Here is a 22,674-nt window from a genome sequence, read left to right on the forward strand (position 1 = left end):
TTTGAGCAGCAAAGTACATTGGCTCTTAAAGGAGATAATGTACAAATCAGCTTTGACTGGAAAAAATCAAATAAATAAGGAAATAAATAATAGTGTTGGTTGCTAGGGAGAGTTCACTGGGCTCAGTCATAACTGCCCCACAGGCCAATGAAAGTTAAATTGCCATGTGCAAGACTCTCCAAAAACTGTCAAATATGAATTGGCAGGCAATTTAATCTTTCTACTGTATTCCAGTTCTGAAACAGAACCTGATCTAGAAATCTCCTGAGTCTAACATCAAGATTTTTGTCTCAGTTGTAAATTTACAACTCCACGTGTGCAGGGAAAAATTCCTGAGCGATCCACTGAGTGACGTGACCAAAGAGTCAGTCATGTGTCGTGCAACGAGCTTTCATGAGTGGCCGGCCACGAGTTTTAGGAATTTGAATTTCATGTGAATGGTGTTACAACGTTGCAAACGTAACGGCACGTCGAAAAAAAATTTGACACAAAATTGCATTTTTATTCCTAAACCAGATTCAGTCGGCTTTTGCCAAAGCGTACCATCTAAAACACTTTGATTTAATCAAGTGTGCATGCTTGTACACTATCATGGATGTCACAAAGAATCGTTTGAATTGGAAAATCATTTTTGATTTATTTATTTATTATTTTTTATGCAAGTGGCTTGAATTAAAATGAATCGTTCAATTTTAAAATATATCCCAAAAAATTCACAATATATATATATATGTATATATTTTTTTTTTTTTCATAATAGTAGGTCTTTTGTGTTTCCACTGTAAATGACAACAAGCCATTCATATTTACTGTAAGACACTTGAATGATTTTTATCTCAGGATGACATGTCATGCAGTGAGTGGTTCTCATGTGGCGGACTATTGTCAACGCAGATTGTGCAAACATGAATGCAACACGCCTCTGGGGATGTTTGCCCAAGACAAAAGGCCCAGCGTGGATCATGCCACTGAGGTCCATCATAGTATTGGTACAGTACGTGTGTGTGCGTGTGTGTGTAGGTGCGGTTATGTCTACTGCACGGTGTTCTCAGTTAACCTCCACTGCTCTTCCTCTCGTGAGTATGGTCACTTCATTAGGTACCTACGTCATCTTGCGAGCCAAATGACTCTAAAAAGATGCCAATGTTTAGAACCGCGGTTGTTTGCAGCGACGCACGATCGTACTTTCTGATATTTGCTTTGCTTAGAAGCTACAAAACCGTACGCACATCGTTGGAAATTAGGCAGAGTGATTGCTTGATGAAAACAAACAAAAGTTGTTAAGTGGTAAAGCGGAGTAATCAATATTAACCGCACTTCAGCGTGATCTCTTTTGTACGTTTTCTAAATATTTTTGAATATATTTATCGGAAAGTTGTATTTTAAACATCATGTTTTGTTGTATTTTATCAAACAATGCCAAATAAAGTCACATAGGTAACACCAAATAAAATCAAATAAAGAAAAGTCAAGTCAAGCAACAGCTCGAATAAATTCAATCAAAATAATATTCAGTCGAGTGGCGCAAATCAAAGCAAAGTAGTCCACAGCAACTAAAGTTAAAATAAGGCAAAGTGACAGAAAGGAAATTAAGTCATGTGAACTAACGCATTGTCAAGCAAAGTACGTTAAGGTTAAATTCAGTCATTTTTGCATTGTACACGTCACATGTTTTTTTTTTTGGAATGACAACTGGACACAGATCACATGCGGATTACATCATCGATGACGATAACAAAATGTCTTCTCAGAAATGCAAAAAAAGGAAGAAAAATAGGGAGGTTGAACTTTACTTCCCGTAGGAGACATGTAACAAGATTACATCATGTATTACTGTCATCAATAATATGATGGGACACACACACACACACGCACACACACGTATAAAGGCCTGCGATTGGATGTTGTATCCTGCGTAATGAGCGCCCCAATTTAAGTCAGCATGACGCCTCACAAACACACACACAAATATTAGAACCCTCACCTTCGTACAAATTGGAAACTTTGCTCAACATACAAAACCAAAACGATACACTCCAAAAACATTAAAAGAGACACTGACCTTCCCCCAAATGGAGAACTCTTTGATTTCACTTCCTCTGCTCAGCGCTCGTCAGGAAGTCGGACGTTCGCTCAAGTCAAGAGTGAAAAAGGAGGAGATTTCAGGGGTGTGTGTGTGTGTGAGAGAGAAAAGGTAGCGCTGAAGGAGTAAAAAAAAAAAAAAAAGCAGTTATCTTAGAAACAGAACATAACAAAAAAGAAGTGCTACACCCAACTGGGCCCTCCCTCCACCGCCTCCTCCTTCTAAACCAAAACTATTTGGCAGCCTTCCACTACAAGTCCACCTGTGCTCAGGGGTAAGGGAGTGACACCACGCACACACACGCACGCACGCACACACGCACGCCAAGTCTTGAAAAAAAAAAAAAAAAAAGGCTGGTTACAGCAAACAAGAAGGTACAGTGATATGACTCATGATTGCACACTGATCATTTAAAATTATTAATAAATAAAACATAATCATGATTAATGAGAATTGGTGAATGGAGAATGATTAGCAAACAGGCCGCTACTGTCACATCGTGGTTTTGTTAACATTCTTAACTGTCAAAAAAAAAAAATTTTAAATTAAAAATGAGGTAGTCGCCATCTGATAAGGCTAAAAGAAAGTAGAACTACCCACTCGCATAAAAGAGAGGGAACAGGAAGTAGACGGATGTGGCGCTTTGAGAAGCACTGTTTTCTAAAAGGTCCTAAAAGTACATAAAAAAAAGTTACAAATTAGTTACTACTCACCATTAGAAGGTGATGCGTCACAGAGAAGGAACAACAAGTACAGTGATGTGCTTCCCGTGTTCCAGTGAGTTCATTTCCTCTTCTATGGTTATCGTCACACTGGCGTCATAATGTGTTGTCAACACATACAAAAAAAAAAGCTGCATAAATGCCAAAGAAAAGAGGTCTTTTTTTTTAACAGTGGTGGTGGGAAATGGGTAAAAAAAAATGAATGTCGCTTTGGAATTCATAAAAATGAAGAAAAATGACGATGATGATGTTCAAACAAAGCTTTGCTTGCTTTTTTTCCCCATACATTTATATTGGAATTTGAAATTTGGTCATATCTGACTTCATAAAAAAAACAAAAAAAAAACTATAGAAGACACATCGAGGTGATTCATTGTGGTCGTCATCTAGTTAGGATTGCGCTTGTGTACCAAATGACTGCTCGGGTATGCCGAGGAAGCACGTCTAGTATGTGTTTTTGCAAGTTACAAATAACATTTAAAAAAAAAAAAAAAAAAGGATTCCGCAGTGTCGCCGTGTGAATCACGTTAAGAGTCCGGAGCAGACGTCCACGCCAAACAGGTAGCGGGGGAGGAGATAAAATGCTGTCCGTGCAAAATTCCCATCAAGTGTCACAACAACACAAAAAAAAATTTAAACAAATGTTTCTTATCGTGCTTGTATTCCAAGAGCTGTCCCTAATGATTTGACAACAACAAATCAAGGCAACGCCCACGTGCTGCTGCCGCTTTCGCGCCGCCACCTGTGGAGTGGGAGTGGGCGTCGCCATCTCCATCCACAAAATGTGTTCATTTATGTTTTGTTTTGTTTGTTTTTTTTTCACTCCATTTCTTTATTGTGTCGGCAGGTTGGCTCTCATCTGCCCGCCAACGCGCGTTCTTCATATAAGCAACAAAGTCAGCAAAGGCGGGATATTACCGCAACGGCGTGCAGTCAAATAGTTGCCCGATGGTGACAACTGCTTTCGATACAACACGGCAGGAGAAGTGGTGAGTGTGAGCCACCCGTAGAGTGGCATTGGGGAATTCCCTTAGAAACAAGCGGCATTTACACAGAACCGCCCGATATGCTTTTTTCAGTGCCGATACAATATCGATTCTAAATAGTCACGGAGGCCGATAACCGATATTTCAAGCCGATATTCATTAGTTGAAAAAAGGGGTAAAATGGTGTCAAAATGTTGAAAAAATAAAAACTCCGAAGGGAAGGAACCAATCAGATGGTGCTGTGGGTGGGCCAATCTGCTTCTGCAGACAGGGCCACGAGCACAGCAAAGAGCTAGGTGCTCCTGCGAGCCAAAATAAACCAGCTTTGAATTTATCGGCCTTGAGACTTATTAAAAAGGCCGATGCCGATTATCGGCAAAATGCCAAATATCGGCTCAGATAATCGGGTCTATCACTAATATATATGTACTGTATATGTAGTGTCAGTGTGAAAGGGACTTCTCACACACAGATGCCATCTTGTTTCTGTTACGGCTCTGATACAACATCTGAAGCCCCCCATTCTATTCAGCCTCTCCACCCTACCCACTTAAACACGATCTCCCAAAGATATTACCACCCCCATCTTCAACACACACGCGCGCACACACACACCTACACTTTGCTTCGTCATACCCATGTGTCGGTTCGCCCCTAGCCCACCCGTCCCTGCCGTCCCCCCCCCCCACACACACACACTCCTGCATGTTTTTCTTAGCCTCTCCTACGCACATTTCACACAACTCCCCTCTGCCTAAATACACAGCGTCGTCCCACACAAGGCGGGCCCAGATGACCCACTGAGAGAGGAAGAGAGAAGAGAGGGTGGGTGGGAGAGCTTGGGGTGGGCAACGACACGGTCGGGTGCTTTTCGAGGACAGCCAACACATGATTGAAATCATTCAAGTGGGATTTTGGATTCCGCTGTGGGCCCCTTTTATCTCACTCCCGTCGGCCATTGTGTCGGCCATCTTGGGTCAGGACACCTGCCGTTGTGGATTTTGCAAACCCATGGACCACCTTGGGTCTCTGGACCCCGATGTGAGTCTGTGGTGATCATAACTGAAATAAAATTGGACTCCTAGAGATGTTTGCAATAAATTTACAGCGTCAGAGCTGACGGAGGAGTTGCTTTGACTTGTTTATTCCCCTCAGGATGGGGCCAGTGAATGCGGGACAATATAAAAGTATATTTAGTAGATGATAATAATCACCATGCTCTATCAATATCCACATGATGATTATGGCCGGCAGAGAGGAGAGGGCGCTGGTCACTTGTGGCTCAGAGCGGCGAAAATAGCCACGGCGCTGGTGACGGCGAGGACGAGCGAGGCGATGGTAGCGCGCTGGCGGCAGCGAGCAAACCGCGCGCTGACACAAACGACACAAATGACTGGCCTCGTGTGGCTTTCATCTCCACGGGGAAGCCGAGGCGCTGCTCAGACACAAGCGACGGCCCGCCAAAAAAAAAAAAAAAGTATAAAAACAGGCCAGGAAGCGTTTTATTTCTGCATCCCCAGGGCGGCTTTCACGGAGGAAAACGTTCGTCTTTTATATGACACGCTGCCGTCACAAATGTTTTTTTTATAAACCTGAGTTCATTTCGTGTGTGCGGCGGAGGACCACAATTTACATAACTGCAGCTTGTTATAAAATACATGAAGTGGCAATTATTTTTGAAAAGCGCTTCATGCTGAGCTAATTCGCATAAAATGATTCGAGATCCAATCCAAGAGCAGCATCCAAATTTTTGACTGACATTTTCAAAGAATGTATTGAATGTAAAAATTTACCAAGAGATCCCACAAGATGGGGTCAAATCACTACTTTTTGATTAAACCAGGCAATGGCCTGTCGAAATGAAATTCCTCCTATCACGTCAATAAAAATTCTGAGCACTCAGACCTATTCTTTTTTTAATTATGTTTTTGAATTTTTTGTTCCATTATGTCAAATCACGATTTATTTAGCGGATTTTCTGAACTATAGAGCGCCCCTAGTGGTGAAAGAAAAATCTACAGAAAAGCTGCACCGTTGTATTAGCCGCATGGTTCAAAATCGAGGAAAAAAGTAGCAGCTGATAGTCCAGAAAATACGGTAAATGTTGCACTACTTTTATGGTCGTATGTATCGATCTGTCATAAGCGCTCCTCATTTAATGCCATTTTTGTGTGTGTGTGTGTGTGTGAGATGCCAGGTCATTGTGCCCACTCAGCAGGGATGAGCAGGAGAGGAGGTGGTAAGAGGAGCTAGGACAAACGATGTAGCCGGTAAGTCCTCATCGACACACTGGAACAAAACAGCTCGTAGACATTTGACGCCGTGGTACCTGTTCTGTATCGTTAAGCGATACCATAGCGTCCGATATCGATATGTTGTGTGCATGCGTGTGTTTGTTCGCCGTCCCAGTCTAGCAGCTGCCAGTGTGTGTCGCACTCAATCCGGCTGAGGCGCAGGCCTAATTACAGGCGCAAAGCTACAAATTTAGCCAGCATGCTAACCAGAACAGAGGAGGCAGCAGGGAGGGGATGGCCCGGAAAAGTCACAGGCCGGACGGCAGCTTCATGAGAGCGGACCACAGGGACGAGGAGGGGAGGAGGGGAGGGGGGAGGGGGGGGTGGTTGGGGAGGGTATCGGCGGTGGTGCGACTATTTCAGGACGCACCGCTCTCTCGTCATTTATCATCGTCTCCAACCTACAATTGACTAGCGAGCAAACCCCCGCCTCAGACATGCACTCCCGCCCCGGCTTTCATGTCCTGCCAAACTCTTTAAGAATATCCAATTAAAAAAAAGAAAAAAAACACTTTACTTGCGTTTTTGTAGCGCACGTCTCTAACGATGCTCCCAGCCAGAGCGAAACGCTTCCATATACTCGACGTTTGAGTGTGCGGACAGTTTAGCGAGTGCACGTGTTGGCAGTTCAACTCAAAGCTCACCCACGACTCTGCCACTTCCACCCACAGTGTCCTCTATACAGCTGCTCTCGCTGAGCCAAGCTCACACCTCGGCCTCATCCCTCACTCCTCTCCTCCACACGCCACCCGCCCTCCATCACTCCAAGCGTCCGGCCGTCCGTTTGTCCAAATATTTCTCGCATCGGCCGCAACAATTCGGTCTCCGCGTCCGGACCATCCAAGCGTGTTCTACGGCTCCTAATGTAGTCCAAGCGTACTTTGTGTCGCAAGTCGCTCGTGTACATGTACATATTTTGAATCGCATCGCATATTCATCCAATTCAAATTATTTTTATATCATCATAATTGAAAGAAGCGATGACTCAGCGACGAAGAAGTCATCAACAAGAACAGATGAGTTGACTCACACCGCGACAAATCGTGTTGAGGCTCTGGTCAAGGTTTGTCTGCTCTTGGGAATCACGTACTTGGATTCTTTGTCGACCGCAAGTGTCAGAACTTTATCAGTTTTATCATTTTCTTACATTTGCCATGAAATAAATACACTTTGTTCCAGGTCGGCAAATTGTTTGCCAATTAATTATTCAGTTAATTTTCTTCTTCCTAATCGCGGCGAGCACACAACATGCAGATTTAGCTTGGCCCACTGTAATTTATTTTTAAACTGGAAAACTGTGAAGTGAACTCAGAAGAATTTGCTTTGAATTTTATTTTTGGTTTTATTTAAAAAAAGAATTTTTGCAAAAATGTCTGTGCTAAGACATAACACAGAAAACGGGATACAATATATGACATTCACAAGTGAGGTACATTTGCTGAGAGAAAAAAAAATTTAAACTATTTGCAGAAATCAGCTATTTTTTTTCTTGACAGAAAAAAAAATTATAATAAATATGATGACATTAAAACATCCCCACCCCCAAAATATTTATTACGTTTTTTTAAAGTTTTTCTAAAAACACACATCACATGTCAAGACTTAAAAAAAACTTTTTCTATAAAAATGTAGAATTTTTAGTAAAAAAAAAAACTTTTTCTATAAAAATTTAAAAATGTAGATTTTTTTTGTAAAAAAAAAAAGATTACTGTTGTTACCAACTTAGTCAAAACCAAGAATAAGCTAACAACTGTGAAATGCGCCGAGACGTGCATTTAATGCAAGTCAAGTTGTTTTTCAGTTTGCACAGACGCAGCCTGACCTGATTAAATGAGTCGAGACACGTAAGGGATGACATTCAGAAAAGATGCTGATGAGTCATGTGTGAACTTCACAGTCAGCAGATCTCGACCCCATTTTAATGCGTTAGACGTTGTTCTCATGTTGCTGGCATGAATCGGCGCTCCCTTCCTCTGTCCATCTATACGCCTCTTAGACAGTTTTTTCAGTTTCTTGTCTATCTACACTTTCATCATCTCATTTCGACAGAGGTGCGATGCGGGATGAGGTAGATCAATTTTAAAGAGATGAGACGAGCCTTTTCGATCTCCTCATTTTTAATTATGACGTCACGTCATTGTCGTGCGCAATGAATGAGCCGTCCGCGCAGCTGAATTATTACGATTTGATATTTATTATTTATTTATTCAATATGATAGTATACACTGTTTGAATCTTTGCTTTAATATCAATTGTTCTGCCTTCGGTGAAATATTTTGCATATAATGCAACTAGATGTATTATTATTATTATTATTATTATTATTAAATACAGCTGCCCATGAGAGACAACGAGAATATTGATGTTATTTATTTATTTTTTTTTATTTAATTTTTTTTTTATAGACACAGTGTTTTGGTTTGGCATAAATTCCTAAAAGAATACGTACGTCATATAACGATCGTATTTTCCAGACTATAAACCGCTACATTTTTTCCTATATTATATATATATAACCATGCGGCTAATACAACGGTGCGGCTTGTCTGTGTATTTTTCTTTCACCGGTAGGGGGCGCTCTATAGTTCAGAATTGTAATTCGTCATTTTAGGTTGTTTTTTATCATGCTTGCAGGAAATTAACTTTCAACCCGCGCAATTAGGAAATACGCCCCACAAAATCTGGATCATTCTCCGCAGAATCGACGCTTTTTCTCTGCAGATTGCTGGGGGGCGTTGTGGGGGGATTATCTAAATGTGTTCGTCTCTCCTTATGGCTTCACTAGTGTACTTGTGTCCACCCGTACCCAAATCCCTGCAGCCATCCAACCCTTTTCCATCCGCATGATAAACCATCTCTCTTCGATACTTGTTAGCAGCAGCACTGGAAAAACAAATATTCCTCAGACGTGACACGATGTGTCATAAGGGCATCAGTGACAAGTAAGTGATCCGACCTAAGCAGAAACCCAAACGCACCCGGATAAGTTGCTTCAATGGCCAAAGTAACTCCGGCGCTCACCTTTCGGAAGCAACGCCCACCACCGATTGCAGCGCCGCCGTGTCAGCGGTGCATTGTGTGGAATGAGGAGGAGTGGGTGGGTGGGCGCGCGACCTCTTGACCTCTCAGCCAAATTGGCCCAGGGCACCGTCTATATCTCCCGATGCCGATCGATCGCCCTCCACCTCCAAACTTTTTTTTTTTTTTAAAGGGCCCCACAGCGTACACTCCTCCTGGGCTTCTTGTCGTACTTTTACACAGCGGGCCTCCAGCTCATTAAATTTCATGTGCAGTCGTACAAAATCAACCTGAGTATTTTTAATGAGGAAGAGCAAAACACTCGATAACTGTATATCTTGCCCTCACACGATATCAATTAACTGTAAATATGGACATTTGTAGTATTATATTATATCGTGTTGAAGTTTAATGATTAGCAAATAATTATCGAGTTATGAGCTGCATTTTTTATTATTTTTTTTCCTGCTTTATTTCAGCCAGTGAGTTTTGTGACTTAGAATCTTGATTATTTTGGGCTTTAGTTCATTAATTACTTTTTTTGCCAGTGCCATGTCTGCCTTTTTTTTTTTTTTTTTTTTATTTATTTATTTATTTATTTTTTTATTATTTTAATTTTTTTTTATGGGATTGATCCTGGTCCCCTGTGCTTTGGTCCTCTCCCCACTCTGCCATGCAAACCGTGTATAAAAATATTGTTCAGTCAGAACCCCCCAAAATGACTTAATTGTCACCAGTTATGACTTAAAAAAAAAAGCTGAGTATTATAACGAGTGACTGAGTATTATATCAACCCCCCCCCTCCCCCTCCTCCTTTTCCATGTCCTCATCTGTCTGCCCGCATCTGATGCCATTCCTGGCCGCCTGAGACGCAGAGGCGCGGCTCCAGGCGCTGACCTCGCCCCCGAGACCCCCGGGGGGGGACGTTGACCATTACTTGTCTTCGGGGTGTCTCGCTCTTCTCCCACCTCAGACGGAAATAGCATCGAGCCGGTCGACCTCGCTGCCTATTAGTGTCGTCTCTGACAGCGGACATGGCGGGCGCTTTAACATACACTAAGTAATGATCTGTACATGTCCGCTACGGTGACATCATTGCAACTTCTGCTGCGTGAGGAGAACCGGGAGGAGGTTCAGGAGGTGCAACAGGCGATGATAAAGACGTCCGAAAAGCCGGCTATTATTAGCGGAAAGTGAGTGTCGGGTTCATGTCAGCGGCTACAAGAAAACGCTGGAAGTTTTGCTTCTGCTTGGGTTCATTGAGAACATGCAGTAATTACACGTGTTCCTCACGGCTACCCGCAGCACGCCACGTTCAAGAGCCTTTTTGCAGGAATTCCGTTGGATTTTGTACAAAAATGCGTCGACAACCTACATTTTTGGGGGTGATGCTGTTTTCATTTTTGTAAATTAGGAAAATGACGATCCTCGCTTAACTGTTTGAAATGTTTTTTTAGGATTCATTTTACTGAAAGAAAACTTGAAGGTCATAAGTTTAACATTAACATTAAGTTAAACCGAGACCCTCGAGACGATCGACGGCTCCGGTTGCGGATGGATGAATGGAAAACATTAAGTTACAAAAACGACAAAACCTAGACAACTTTATTCTCATAAATGACCTTTTTTTCCTTCAAGTTTAACTTTATTCTGGCATGTTCTGACTTTTCTGTGTAGAGCAACGACATTCAACTTATTTTAAGTTATGAAAATATGACTACCTTTTTGCTATGAATAAACTCATTACAATAAGTTTGGAAGTGTACGACCTTCAAATCCCGCATCTTCCATCCCAACAAGTGAAGCCAATCAAAAGTCCCATCCACTCCACATTATGCATTGCAAATGTTGGCTGTACGTGAGGGTGGGGGGGTGTTTAGGGGCGTTTGAGGGGGGGGGGTTGCAAGTTATGAAGCTCACGCAGCGTGAGAAGGCCAATTAAAGCTTGTGTGTGGTGGCCGCCAGTGCACTGTGCTCAGGCTCCCTCCAGGCTAAAAGACACAAGCTAGTAAACACCTTCTCACGCACGCACGCACGCACGCACATTCACAGTCGCATCCACGCACACCCAGGAGATCCAAAGATTTTGATTGACACTTTGGCTTTTCTACCTCATTTTGAAACACGGGGGCTGCAGAATATTCTCTCAATATATTGCAATGCAGTTCAGCTGCAATTTCATTGTCGATGTTAAAATCTACTGAAAACTTTTCAACGCAAATCATCTTAAGTCAGCCAAATAAAAGCCTCCCATGAATAAATGCGCCTTTTTCTCCCAAAAGGAAAAAATATATATAAATGTTGTTGTTTATTCCCTGACGTTGGCATTAACAACTGAGCCCTTTTGAATGCAGCTGTTGTTGCTAAACAAAACAGCAGCACCTAAACATTTTCTCAGATGGAAGCTTTTGGTACTCACGTTTATTACAAATGATCGAATGTTATGTGGGGTAGCATTAGCATCCCAGACTATTCTTATAAGTCGTATTAAAAATAAAAAATGTAAAAAAAAAAAATTAAGTCTTTTGATTTTTGAACGATCTTAGAAATTCCCCCCAAATTTTTTCAAGAAATAAATTTGGCTTTTAACATTTTTTTTTTAATTTATTTCAGTTTCACAAAATAGTATACTTTCTTGTTTTTATTTTTTTGAAGGATTTGTTGTGCTTATTTCTATTTCATAATCCAGCGGAATGCTGTCAATCACAGCCGAGCATTATTATTATCGTCGAAATGGTCGGAATATGTTGTGGAGGAAGGACAATGTGAAGGATGAGGAGGTGTCGCAAGGGTCCACCTGTGTCAGCCGTTGCACGGGGTCATCACGGGGGAGGTGAAAATTAAAGCACACGGGCGGTGTCTTGCACCTCCAGCCCTGCTACCTTGCCCTCAGTGGGATCAGTGGCCGGGGTGTGTGTGCGTGTGTGTGTGTGTGCTGCATATTTAAGGCCAATCATCACTTGGGTTGCGGGGCCGTAGAAGCATACAAAAACAATTACGATTGTGTGTGTGTGTGTGTGTGTGTGTGTGTGTGTTGCGCAAATTAAAGGGCCAGTGGCACTTTTTGGGGTTAAAGACGTCATTTTATCGATGGCTATCATCAGACTTTTTCCTCTTTGTCATCACTGGTATCCTCCTGTGGTCACATGACATACACACAAAAAACGAAGAAAAAGTCCAAACTGTTATTCTTTTTTTGGGTTCCTGTTAAAATGAACTCATGCCAATTAAAATGCATGCAACAGATAAAAAATATCCTCAACGTTTTTTTTTTTCGTCGTACCAATCGTATGCGTGCGTGTTCGTCGCCTGCACGCGCATGCTATCTGGAGCCATGTGACTCAGCGTGGCTTTCGCCAGCCACATCATCGGGATGTCCTGGCGCGTAGACCATAATCATCTCCCGACATTAAAGGCCACTGTTTTTTGTTTTTTTTTCTCTAGTGTGTAATAAAAGGGGACTTCCACCAAAAACAGCTTATAACTTTCTACAAATCACATCCCATCAAAAAGGGCTTCCGTGTTGGTGTTTATTCCCACTTTGTCGCATGAAGGAGACTCAGACACACTTTCTGTTCATTTTGGGGTTTGTCAAGTCACTCAGTCTCGAGCCACTTTAAAGGTTACTGTGATTTGAAAGTTATTCTCTCACACTATTTTTCAACAATACCTTAACCTAAGAGAGAATAAATACACTTTAACTCAAATAAAGTGAAAAGTGCTGGAGCACCTGACAGTTTGGTAAGAGAAATTAAACCAGACTTTAGACCAGGTGAAACCAGGTCTAAGTTGTGGTGCCGGAGATGTAAAATTGATTTAGATGAATTTGGATAAGGAGAATCTTGCGAGCCTCTGCGGCGCTAAATTTAAAGGAAATGAGAAGAGCCAGTTCCATGAAGCGTCGTGCCGTGTTCACTCCCACAACGGCACAAACGTCCCTTTTTACCTGCTCCCATCTACGAAAATCCCAAAAGTAAGAAGACACCACCCATGCGCACAGTTCGACTGCACTTTGCGCTAGATTAGCGTTGGGCACAAAAACAGCAAAAAAAAATACTGATAAATACATCAATATACATTTTCCACACCAAAAAAATGGGGGTGCGTTTGGGAGTCCAAAAATAGCTCAAAAAGCTTAAAAACGTTCAAAAATATGTGAATTTGCCGGTGGCGACTTCATCACAAGCCAACCTTTGTTCCGGTGCAATAAACGACATTTAGACCGCCCAGCAACTTCATGAACAACATCTAAAAGCCCGCCATTGACAAAAAAGCACCAAGTAATAAACGACTGCGATGGCATTTCTGCCAACATCGCTCATTGGCAACCCTCCAAGCCAGTGGGATGAGGATGAAGAAAAGGCCGAGCGAGCCTGATAAAAAAAAGGGGAAAAAAGAGAGCGAGCGAGCCAGTGAAGGTCAGCGTGAGAGACGGGAGGCGAAACTCTGAGAAAATCTCCAAATAAAGCAGCCAGAGGGGGGAGGAAAGAAACGGAGGGTGTAATCTCTGCCTTCACCAGAGAGGAGACGAGGGTGGGGAGGGTTTTGGACCTCGCTTCACACACACACACAAACAAGTCGGCCATGCCAGGCGGTTAGGTGGGAGGATGTAAGGGAGAGGGCTACACCCTTGAGCTGCAGCTTTGTTGTGTGACGCATCCACAGCCCACCCTTGCATTCCCACCCCTAAATTTGGCCTTGAATACAATTGCAGGTTTGAGGGCGACAAATCGGACCCGGCCACGCAGGCGGTACCGGCTCGGCCCAGGACTGGCCTAAAAAGAAATGACTCCAGAGAGGAGGAGGAGGAGGAGGTACGCTGATTTTTTTTTTTTTTTAAACTCCACTTCAGCCCCACAATTCAAAAGACATGTTTCAGTGTCATATTTAACAAGAAATTCAAACTACACAAGCACTGCACGGTCCCCACTCGGCTCCACTTGATATAATTGAATCCATGCTGATTCCCATCTCGACTCAAAGTTTGCCTGAAATGAATCACAAATGAACGTTTCGTGTTCAGTATTGATCTTTTCTAATAAGAAATAACGTAACAGCATAATATTTTGGAATAAATGTTTTATCCTAAAAATAGCTCACGACTGCACTTCCACAAGGCAGGGCCGCCTCGTAAAAATGTGCAAACTTTTTTTTTTTTTCGATGGCAAGATGCGTCTTTCATTGTGGCTTTTGCGGAGAGTTTTTTTTTTTTTTTTAATAGCAGAAAAGTGTGCGGCTGCAGCTACCAGAGCAGACATTTTTTTTTTTTTGCATGACCTCTATGGCTGCACACGTTTCTCTCTCCACCACTTCATACTGGCTATAAACGAGCGTACAGAACACACATGCACACACACACACACACGCAGACATAGTGTTTATTCCGAGTGTGCATCCCACCCCGATGACCGCTTTGAGCTCTAAGTCATTCTCCACTTGATTTACGTCCTCCACCACTGGTCCACTGCTGTGTAATTATCATTCGTAACGCATACAGGCGCACGCGCACACACTCACCCACACACACACCCCGACACACACACACACACATGTATATGTACAGTACATAGACAGGTGCATGGTAACACAATTACTCACTTCTAATTTTTCCCATTGCACGCTCACATGCACACACACACACACAGAAAAAAGATAATCTCAATAAAGATGAATTGGTACGACAACATGACGACTGGTGCCGTTTGATATCTTTTCTTTACATGTGGTCAATGCAACTGTAGGTGCTTTCATTGGTGAAAAAAAATGTTTCGGTCAGGGTAATTTATAAAAAAAAAAAAAAAGAAGAAGAAGAAGAAAGACTCTTCCTTCAAATCCTTTAACAAGCCTATTTAACAAGGAGTATAATTTCTAAATGTGTACTATGGCCTGCGATTGGCTGGCGATCAGAAATTGGCAAGGAGAGCGCCACTGACACCTACTGGAGTGGGTGTGCAATTACACTTCATTGTAGTATGGCGGGTGGGGGGGAAAGCATGTTCCCCAGGGTCACACGTGCCCCCCTCGGTGTCACCCCACTATTTGAGAAGCACTGGTTTTTAGTCTCAGGTGTGTTAAGAGTGTCTGTAACGAGGCGACAGCGTGAAAGCACTTTGAGTCACTCAAATTTGTGTGGAAGTGAAAGCTACTCATTAATCCCATTGTGCAAAAGTTCCGACACATCCACACTTCTACAGAAAATAGCAAATAGGTGAGTTTTTTTTTGTAAATGGAGGATAGGTTAAAAAAAAAAATCTGCTAATAGATGAAGGAGACCACTGTTTAACATTTCCTTTGTCACACATTGAAGGTCATGAGTATACTTCTCCCACCCTGTATCCTTCCTCCCATGCTCCCTTCCTGGAGTCCTCCCTGCACCTGATATCATTTTCACCCCCACCCCAAGAGCCTCAACTCCCCGTGCAGCCCCCCCCCGCCTCCCTCCTCGTGTTTGCTGGTTGAACTTCCCTCTGTGTTCCATCTGCCCCTTTGCCACCTCTCCCACTGCCTCGCAGCAGACCCACCTACTCAACGGGTGCTCGGCGTGCATACACGCAGGCAAGCCGTCGCCACTGTGGTGCACTCTCTCAGCGGGAGTGGGGGCTGTCAGGCTGCCGGGTGTCAAGAGCTTCGGGCCGGCAGCTTCCGAGGAGCAGATCAAGTGTGGACATAAAGCTCATATTTGGAATGTTGTTTTTATATCGGACATGGGGTTGCGCCATCATTTTGTGTGTGTTCGTTTTCAGGCTTTATGTGTTACTTACATGTGACTTGGAGTTTTTTTTTTTTTTTTTAAATAATTAACATCCAACAAGTTCCAGCAGACTTGGCCTTATGTTCACGCCTCGATGTGGGGTGAACACTTGCTAACCAAACAATTGTTGTGATGGGTTGGGGTTATCAATCGCATTTATTTTATTATTATTATTTATTTTATTTTTATTTTATTGAAGAAAAAAACATCCCGTACAGCTTACCATGTTCACATCTTTCAGTTGCATGTTGCATGAAAAAATTTTTAAATAACCTTAACATTATGTAACATTATTATTCAGTGAAAGATTTAAGTAGGTAGCCATCTTCAAGTGCTTTATGATGATTTTCCCCCCCAACATAAATCTGCTCTGTCGTGCCACATGTTTTGTAATGACGATGATATAATGAGTTGACACCCACTGAAGTTTGCTGTATTGTTTTAGAAACAGCATTTAGCGCTATCTCTTCTCTCGGCTTAAGATTTGTGTGCTGCCCCCCCCTACTGGCTGCAAATCTAACATTGTTTTTGTTACTCAACAAAATGGCCCGGGGCCCACTTGTCTGTGGGCAGTCGCTTCCCACTCAGAAACATGCCACTGTCGAACTGCATTGCAATGCTGCAGAACCAGGCCTAATGAACTAGGCTACTTTACATACACTGGGTTTCTGCATTATTATCTCGATGTTGAAAAAAAAAAATATATATATATATATATATATATATATATGCATATAAGAACATGTGACCTGAGAAGCGTTACGCACATGCAGTCCCAAGTCCATGTTTGTGGTTTTGCCTTTTATAACACACGCAGATGGAGCGCCACAGGCACACGGAAATATCATCACTGCTAATTGGTGCCTTGGTGGTACCCATCCCTCAGCGTAAGTAGCAATGAAAAACAGAACAGCTATTTCTATGTCATGCATGTATTCTTTCTGCAGTGTACGTTTACTATGAAGGGCGGACCCGTGGTTAGCACATCCGCCTCACAGTTCTGAGGTTGGAGGCTTGAATCCAGGCTCAGGATTTGTATGTTCTTCCTGTGCAGGCTTGAGTTCTCTAGGTACTTTGGCACTTTGACATTCCAAAACTTACAAATGAAGTCTCTAAATTGTTGGCCTCCTGGCAGCCTCCCTGATCAGTTTTTGTCTCGTTTTTTCAGTGATTTTGAAAGGATGTCCAGTTCTACATATCATCATTATTGTTTGTTTTTCTTTTTTTTAACAAAGGTTAATTTCTTTATACACTTGCTTGACAGTTAAAAAATATTTCTTTGCTTTTTTGGGGGGGGACTTTTCAAAATGTGATTTCATGCAAGGCTACCAATGAAAGGTATAGGGTACCATTGATAACAGAAAACTAATGTGATGACAACCATAGAACCAGAAATGGAAGCTTTTGCGATGTAGCGTTGACGGCACAGTTACAAAAGTACAGAAAATAAGTTGGGTTTAGTTTTTATGTGAAGACTCACCTCACAAGCAGTAAGAAATGTTCACCACACGTCACCACCCTTCTGTTCATCAACAGCAATGAAATCATTTTTACAAGTTGCTGCCATAAGTGCTTATTTGCAACGCCGTAGGTTCTTTTGAGCAAGCTCCACTTTTCATAGCGTCCACAACAGGTCATGTTACACATTTTGTGAAGGTGGTTCTCAACTCTGGCGTCCAGCATCTTTTCCCATTCTTTTTCACTTTTTTACAATTATTACAATTCAATTAATGGGATACAATACATTCATACGATGCTCGGTAAGCAATAAATTCCTGTTGTGTATGTACTAGAATCATTACAGTTAGGTTTGCAAATCAAGATGTCAATGAGACACACTGATTATTGCACAATGTGCCTTCGGTTGTGCACAATAAAAGACATCTCTAAAATGTGCAAGTTTCTTGAATTGCAAGGTTCGTTTGGGGTTTTGTTCAGCGTTCACCCTTTCCCGAGGCCGGTGTTTTCCATTGACTACATTTCCCATGATGCACCACCTCCCTGGTATGCACGTGTCAACGCTGCTTGCAAACCGGACTAGACGTCACATTCCTGCATTCCCTTTCCCCTCTCCGGTTTTCCTACATTGTCGTTCTCTCCACAGCTAACCCGCTCCCCGTTTTATACTCTTCCTTCCTTTTTTTTGTTCAAACAAACCCACTCATGGCGCGGCAGGTTTGATCTGAAAAGGAGGTGAACCCGGGTTTTCCAGACACATTCGGGTGAGCATTAATCTCATTATAAGCCGGTGTGTGTATATGTGTGTGTTGTTTCCGGTGCTAACGAGCAGACTAAGGAAGGCTGACGTGTAAAAATGTACTCTTCTCGGAGCATCCTTTTGCTATGACATTTTTGTGTGGCTAATAATGTGGTTCCAAGTCTATAATATGTGCTCTTGTTGTTTTGCGGTTGTTAGCATTAGCCGGCCGGTTAGCCGCAAAGTTGGCGTCAGGTCAGCATTGTTGTGTTGCTCGCGTGGGGTGACTCACTTGGGCGTGAGGTTTACCTTCGTGTGCTTCTCCACGTATGGACACTGGCATTGTTGTTCACATTTTTTTGTTGTTGTTAGTGGTGGTGGTGGTGGTGATGTTGTGTTGTGGGATGCTAAAGCTCGTGGCTAATGGATGTAGCTTCTCGGGCAATATATGGGCGTGGTTAGTGAAGAGTAGAGACGAGGACGTTGACAGGTTTGTTTAGATGGCCATTATTTTTGCTCCGTTTGCTTATTGTGACTTTATTTGACGTCAACGGGATTCAATGACGTGCTCTCAATCCGTCACACAGCACGGAGAAACGATCCCATCATCTGGCAAAAATGTACGGTACGTATGACTTGTCCTGCTTGGAACATCATAATAATAATAATAATAATCATATTCCCTTTATTAGTCCCACAATGGGGAAATTCGAGATTCGAACCCAGGCCTCCTGGGGAGACTGGGTCCTGAACGCGGGGCCTTAGACCACTCGGCCATCCTGGCAGCATGGAACATTCTTTGGGATTCTCGTCCCAACGGAATGACATTAGCAGGCAAATAGAATGTGGGCGTGCAACTTCATGCCGCCTTTTGGAGACCCTCAGAATCCAAGATTGGATGTGCACAGCATGAATCAAAGGGACACAATTTGTTTTTTTGTGGCGCAACTGGACACTCATCGTGGCAGCATAAAAATAATGCTTGTAATATGATTTCAGTGTAAACAGAGACGTATCGGAAATATGTCACTTGAAATCCACATGGAACTACACATTTAGAAATGCACTGTATACTTCAAATCATAATTGGACACTTGGAGCAGTAGTGTAAATCCATCTAGCAGAGTGACAAAAGTGCACTTACTGCAGTGCTGGTTGCTCAGTATGACATGGTGAAATATGATAATATAATTGGAAAAGTGAAAATACACAGTAAAGTGAGATGCGGTGATAAAAATGCAGTGGAAAGAGGATTCCCATGTACGTTGTTTTGTTACACGCATCTCTGTCCATGCCGCGTATAGGTTGGGTATGGTTACAGTTTGGCCCCCGAAACCTCTTGATTCTATTTCTCTTGTTTCCTATGTGGAAAAATGTTTGCCATTGTCTTCAGCCTTCGGGTTTGTGCCGTGGTTGCACTTAATAAACTGTACGTGTCAGCTCATAGTGATTGGGCCTGGAGATTGAGTGCTGCTGCCTATTGATCAATTGACCTGGTCTGTTCTCTGAGGTCAGAGAGTGACTGGGAATGAGGCAACGATAACAGTTCCGGTGACTCACATGTTTGCCACGTGTGTGTCCTCAGCTCATCGGTAAAAGTAAAATATGAAGCTGTTTGATCGAAGTACAGCCCCCCCCGCGTTGTCGTGATTCGTGTATTCACTTCTTTCCAGATGTTTTTGTTTTAACTTCTCCTCTTGTTGTGGCATATTGTCGCCAAAGAACATTGCTTTATGTTGATGTGAGGGGAGAAGCTTCATGTGCCCTGGCCGTTGCCTTGTTTAATAGAATAGAAGTGTTTTACCGCCCCCTTGTGACAGCTATGTAGAAAAGTTTGGTGCTGGTATCAGAGTTGTAACACATGCGTGACAGCGCCTGTGTGCAATGTCTGTTAGTCACAGAGTTTTTTTTTTTTCTGGCACCTAATTGACATGTAATTGTGTGATTGAAGGATGTTGTGTCACTGTTTGAAAGGTTGCACGGGTTGCGTCAACATCCAGCTTCACGACATTCTGTGTGAGATGCAAAGTAGGATAAATGTCAGGTTTTCGTTGCATCTTTGTGAGATCTCTGTATGGGAACGAGATTATCGAGCCCCGCGGGGGCCTTGGACTGAAAACGACGATGCATTTAGCTTAGCATAGCTCCATGTTCATTGTCGTGGCGTTACATTGTTGCTCCGCTTTTGTCTGTGGCCTTGTTTGTTGTGCCGTAATGTGACCAATCCACAACCATTAATGGGGTGCATCATCTTTTTTTTTTTTTCCACAGCTTTTGTGTTTGTGGTGTTCTCCACATGACTGTAGTTGTACTGACAGTGCTCGCAAATGCTCACTGCTCGGCCACTGTGCCTCTGGGGGACAATGGCCTATTGTGTACACAAACGTATGCGAGCATCCTCATACACAAACACGTCTGCCCTATTTTACCCCCCATGGGGCATATGCAGGCTGCTCTTGAACCCTTTCACAAATTGTCTACTCAAACCTGCACCGTTTGGTCCACTTTAAACGGACCCTGCTTCGTTTCCGACTTGTTCAAGACAAAAATGAACTTCATAAAAGCATCGTACGGTATCTTAATTTTCGAACGCAAGTCGGTTCAGGTCGTTGCTGTTTGATAAACGGTGACAACCCTCGTTGCGACCTGCTCTCGGAAATAGGATACGCCAAATTCGGTGTAAACCTGCTGTGCGAGATTTTAAGCCAGCCAGTCTGTAGTAGACCAGATTAGATGTATTAGCCGGCCTCACTCTGGGAACCCTGAATTGCATTCCCACTGTTTTAGCTCCTGGCTTATGCTTCTTTATGTCTGCTTGTTGTGTAACCGCGGGCGTCTAAAGGATACCAGACGACTGTCTGATTTTGTCTTGTAGCACAATGCTGAAAGAAAATCACTTTTTCTGGTAAATATTGCAAATCTGATTTAATGGACGGGTCAATATCAATTGACAGATGTTTATCCTGCGGCGGTTAATTGTAGCCAACATGTCAAGGACGTCTGACTAGGCTGCAAATACAGTCAATAAGTCCACACAAAAGTAATGACCAGGCGACTCATCGAGCGAGAATATTTCGGTTGACATGTTGGATTATGCTGCGCTGGGCAGATTTAATGTGAATTATTTTGTGTTTTTGCCAATCGGCCAATGAAATTAGTGGGCTATGAGTCAGGCCCTATTTCTGAGGCGTTTTTGGAGTTGCGAGATGTTGCTTTTTGTCGCAAGTCACTGTTTTTATTACGAGTCGGCTTCAGATGTGCTGCCAGTCGAGTGAAGTGCGAAAAATAAGAGATGGACACTCAGCCATTTCACATTCATACTGAAAATACCCGTTGACCGATGAGCCACGCCCCCTTCAACGCCTACAGAAAATTGGGGTGATTTCCGTTTTATCTTAATTTGCAGCAATTAGATTTATTTCCCCATTGTATTTATCTCTATTGTCTTTAATTATGTTTTTATACCAAACATCGCTATTGCTTGATTTAAAAACACAAGATAAAAACGGTGGCGATTTGGGCGAGACGGGCGATAGTTTACTGGCACTTCAATTCATTTTAATGAGAAATAATGAGTTGATAGGGTTAGTCACGTTTTCCATGGGGCTTATTTGAGCCTTGTAATTGAATCCTTCCTGCGTTTTTTTCATAGAAAAACTGCCAACCAGCTCGAATGTTTGTCAAACGTACAGTCCTCGACTCCTCGCTGTCGCCACCAGGCCTATCGCCAGACTAATGCCGAGGACTCCCCAGCGAATCTCCAGGCATCGGTAGCGAGCGCTCGGTGCGCTCCGTGGGGCTAAATCCTCTTTGCATGGCCGCTGATCAAAGCTGTGATGTAAAGGAGCTTAGCAGCGAGGGCCATGGGGTCAGGTGATCGCACACAACAACCCCGACAGGAGGGTGGACGAAGTGGCGGGGAAATCAGGTGGAAAAACATTCAAGCGAGGATGTTGACAGTCGCGGTGAGGTGCGTGAGGCTTTTCATGTAGTTCAAAGATCAGACCTGTCGAGGCTGCTGTGAAACGATGGTGCACGTATGGATGCTCGTTGACATCACTAATGCGATGCGATGTTTTCAGATCATGAGGTGAGAGGCATTGTTGTGATGCGCTTCTAGGAAATATGCTCCTGATGCTGACTCTGCGCTCACATTTTTTTCCCCTGCATAGGTCACTATCCTCCCACACTTGCCCTCCTCACTGCCCACCTGCCGCCGTCTCGGTTGCCATGGAGAGCTCATCAGTGGCGTCGGCGTCATCCGAGGCCGGCAGCACGCGCTCGCAGGAAATCGAGGAGCTGGAGCGCTTCATCGACAGCTACGTGCTGGAGTACCAGGTACAAGGGCTGCTGGGAGACAAGGTTGACGGCGACTTGGACCTGGACGATGGTGGGAAGGTGCCGCAGGTTAGTCCACCTTTGGTTTTTAAATTGGACAGAGACAGTTGGAGATGAGGTGTTGACAGCAACAACAACAAAAAATGTTCAACTTTGTATAAAATGTTTTATTTTAAATGAATTTTATCTCATATTTATTTATATTGCATTGATTTAAACATAATAAGTTGAATTACAAATGTAAATTATTTTAATATTAATTAATCTAGTAATAATGATTCGTTT

The 22,674-nt window shown here is 43.0% G+C and overlaps 2 protein-coding genes and 1 long non-coding RNA gene across 6 annotated transcripts in view; 2 read left to right on the plus strand and 1 right to left on the minus strand.

Annotated features, from left to right (window-relative positions):
• The window catches only part of zbtb7c (zinc finger and BTB domain containing 7C), a 21,963-nt gene extending 15,304 nt beyond the window's left edge, over positions 1-6,659 (minus strand). Inside the window, exon 1 of one of the 2 annotated variants that reach the window (XM_088280568.1) lies at positions 6,603-6,659. The gene's annotated coding sequence lies outside the window, so the exon portion shown is untranslated. Of the gene's footprint in view, positions 1-2,062; positions 2,198-6,602 lie in introns of those variants that run through there. The other variant, XM_088280567.1, reaches the window with a different exon arrangement.
• Positions 1-14,128, plus strand: part of LOC148319142 (uncharacterized) — a 15,396-nt gene extending 1,268 nt beyond the window's left edge. Inside the window, exons 2-4 of the long non-coding RNA XR_015839676.1 lie at positions 3,653-3,794; positions 5,982-6,061; positions 13,818-14,128. This is a non-coding gene — a long non-coding RNA (uncharacterized LOC148319142). The remainder of the gene's footprint in view (positions 1-3,652; positions 3,795-5,981; positions 6,062-13,817) is intronic.
• A 3,756-nt stretch (positions 14,129-17,884) lies between these two features.
• ctif (CBP80/20-dependent translation initiation factor) overlaps positions 17,885-22,674 on the plus strand; it is a 29,180-nt gene continuing 24,390 nt past the window's right edge. Inside the window, exons 1-2 of one of the 3 annotated variants that reach the window (XM_088281394.1) lie at positions 17,885-18,076; positions 22,224-22,458. In XM_088281394.1, the coding sequence (XP_088137520.1) occupies positions 22,282-22,458 (177 nt within the window). In that variant the 5' untranslated portion in view covers positions 17,885-18,076; positions 22,224-22,281. Of the gene's footprint in view, positions 18,077-21,003; positions 22,142-22,223; positions 22,459-22,674 lie in introns of those variants that run through there. The other 2 variants (XM_088281392.1, XM_088281393.1) reach the window with 2 other exon arrangements.

This window comes from Idiotropiscis lumnitzeri, chromosome 18 (assembly GCF_059441095.1).
Source record: "Idiotropiscis lumnitzeri isolate Australia: NSW breed Sydney's pygmy pipehorse chromosome 18, RoL_Ilum_1.0, whole genome shotgun sequence".
NCBI lineage: Eukaryota > Metazoa > Chordata > Actinopteri > Syngnathiformes > Syngnathidae > Idiotropiscis > Idiotropiscis lumnitzeri.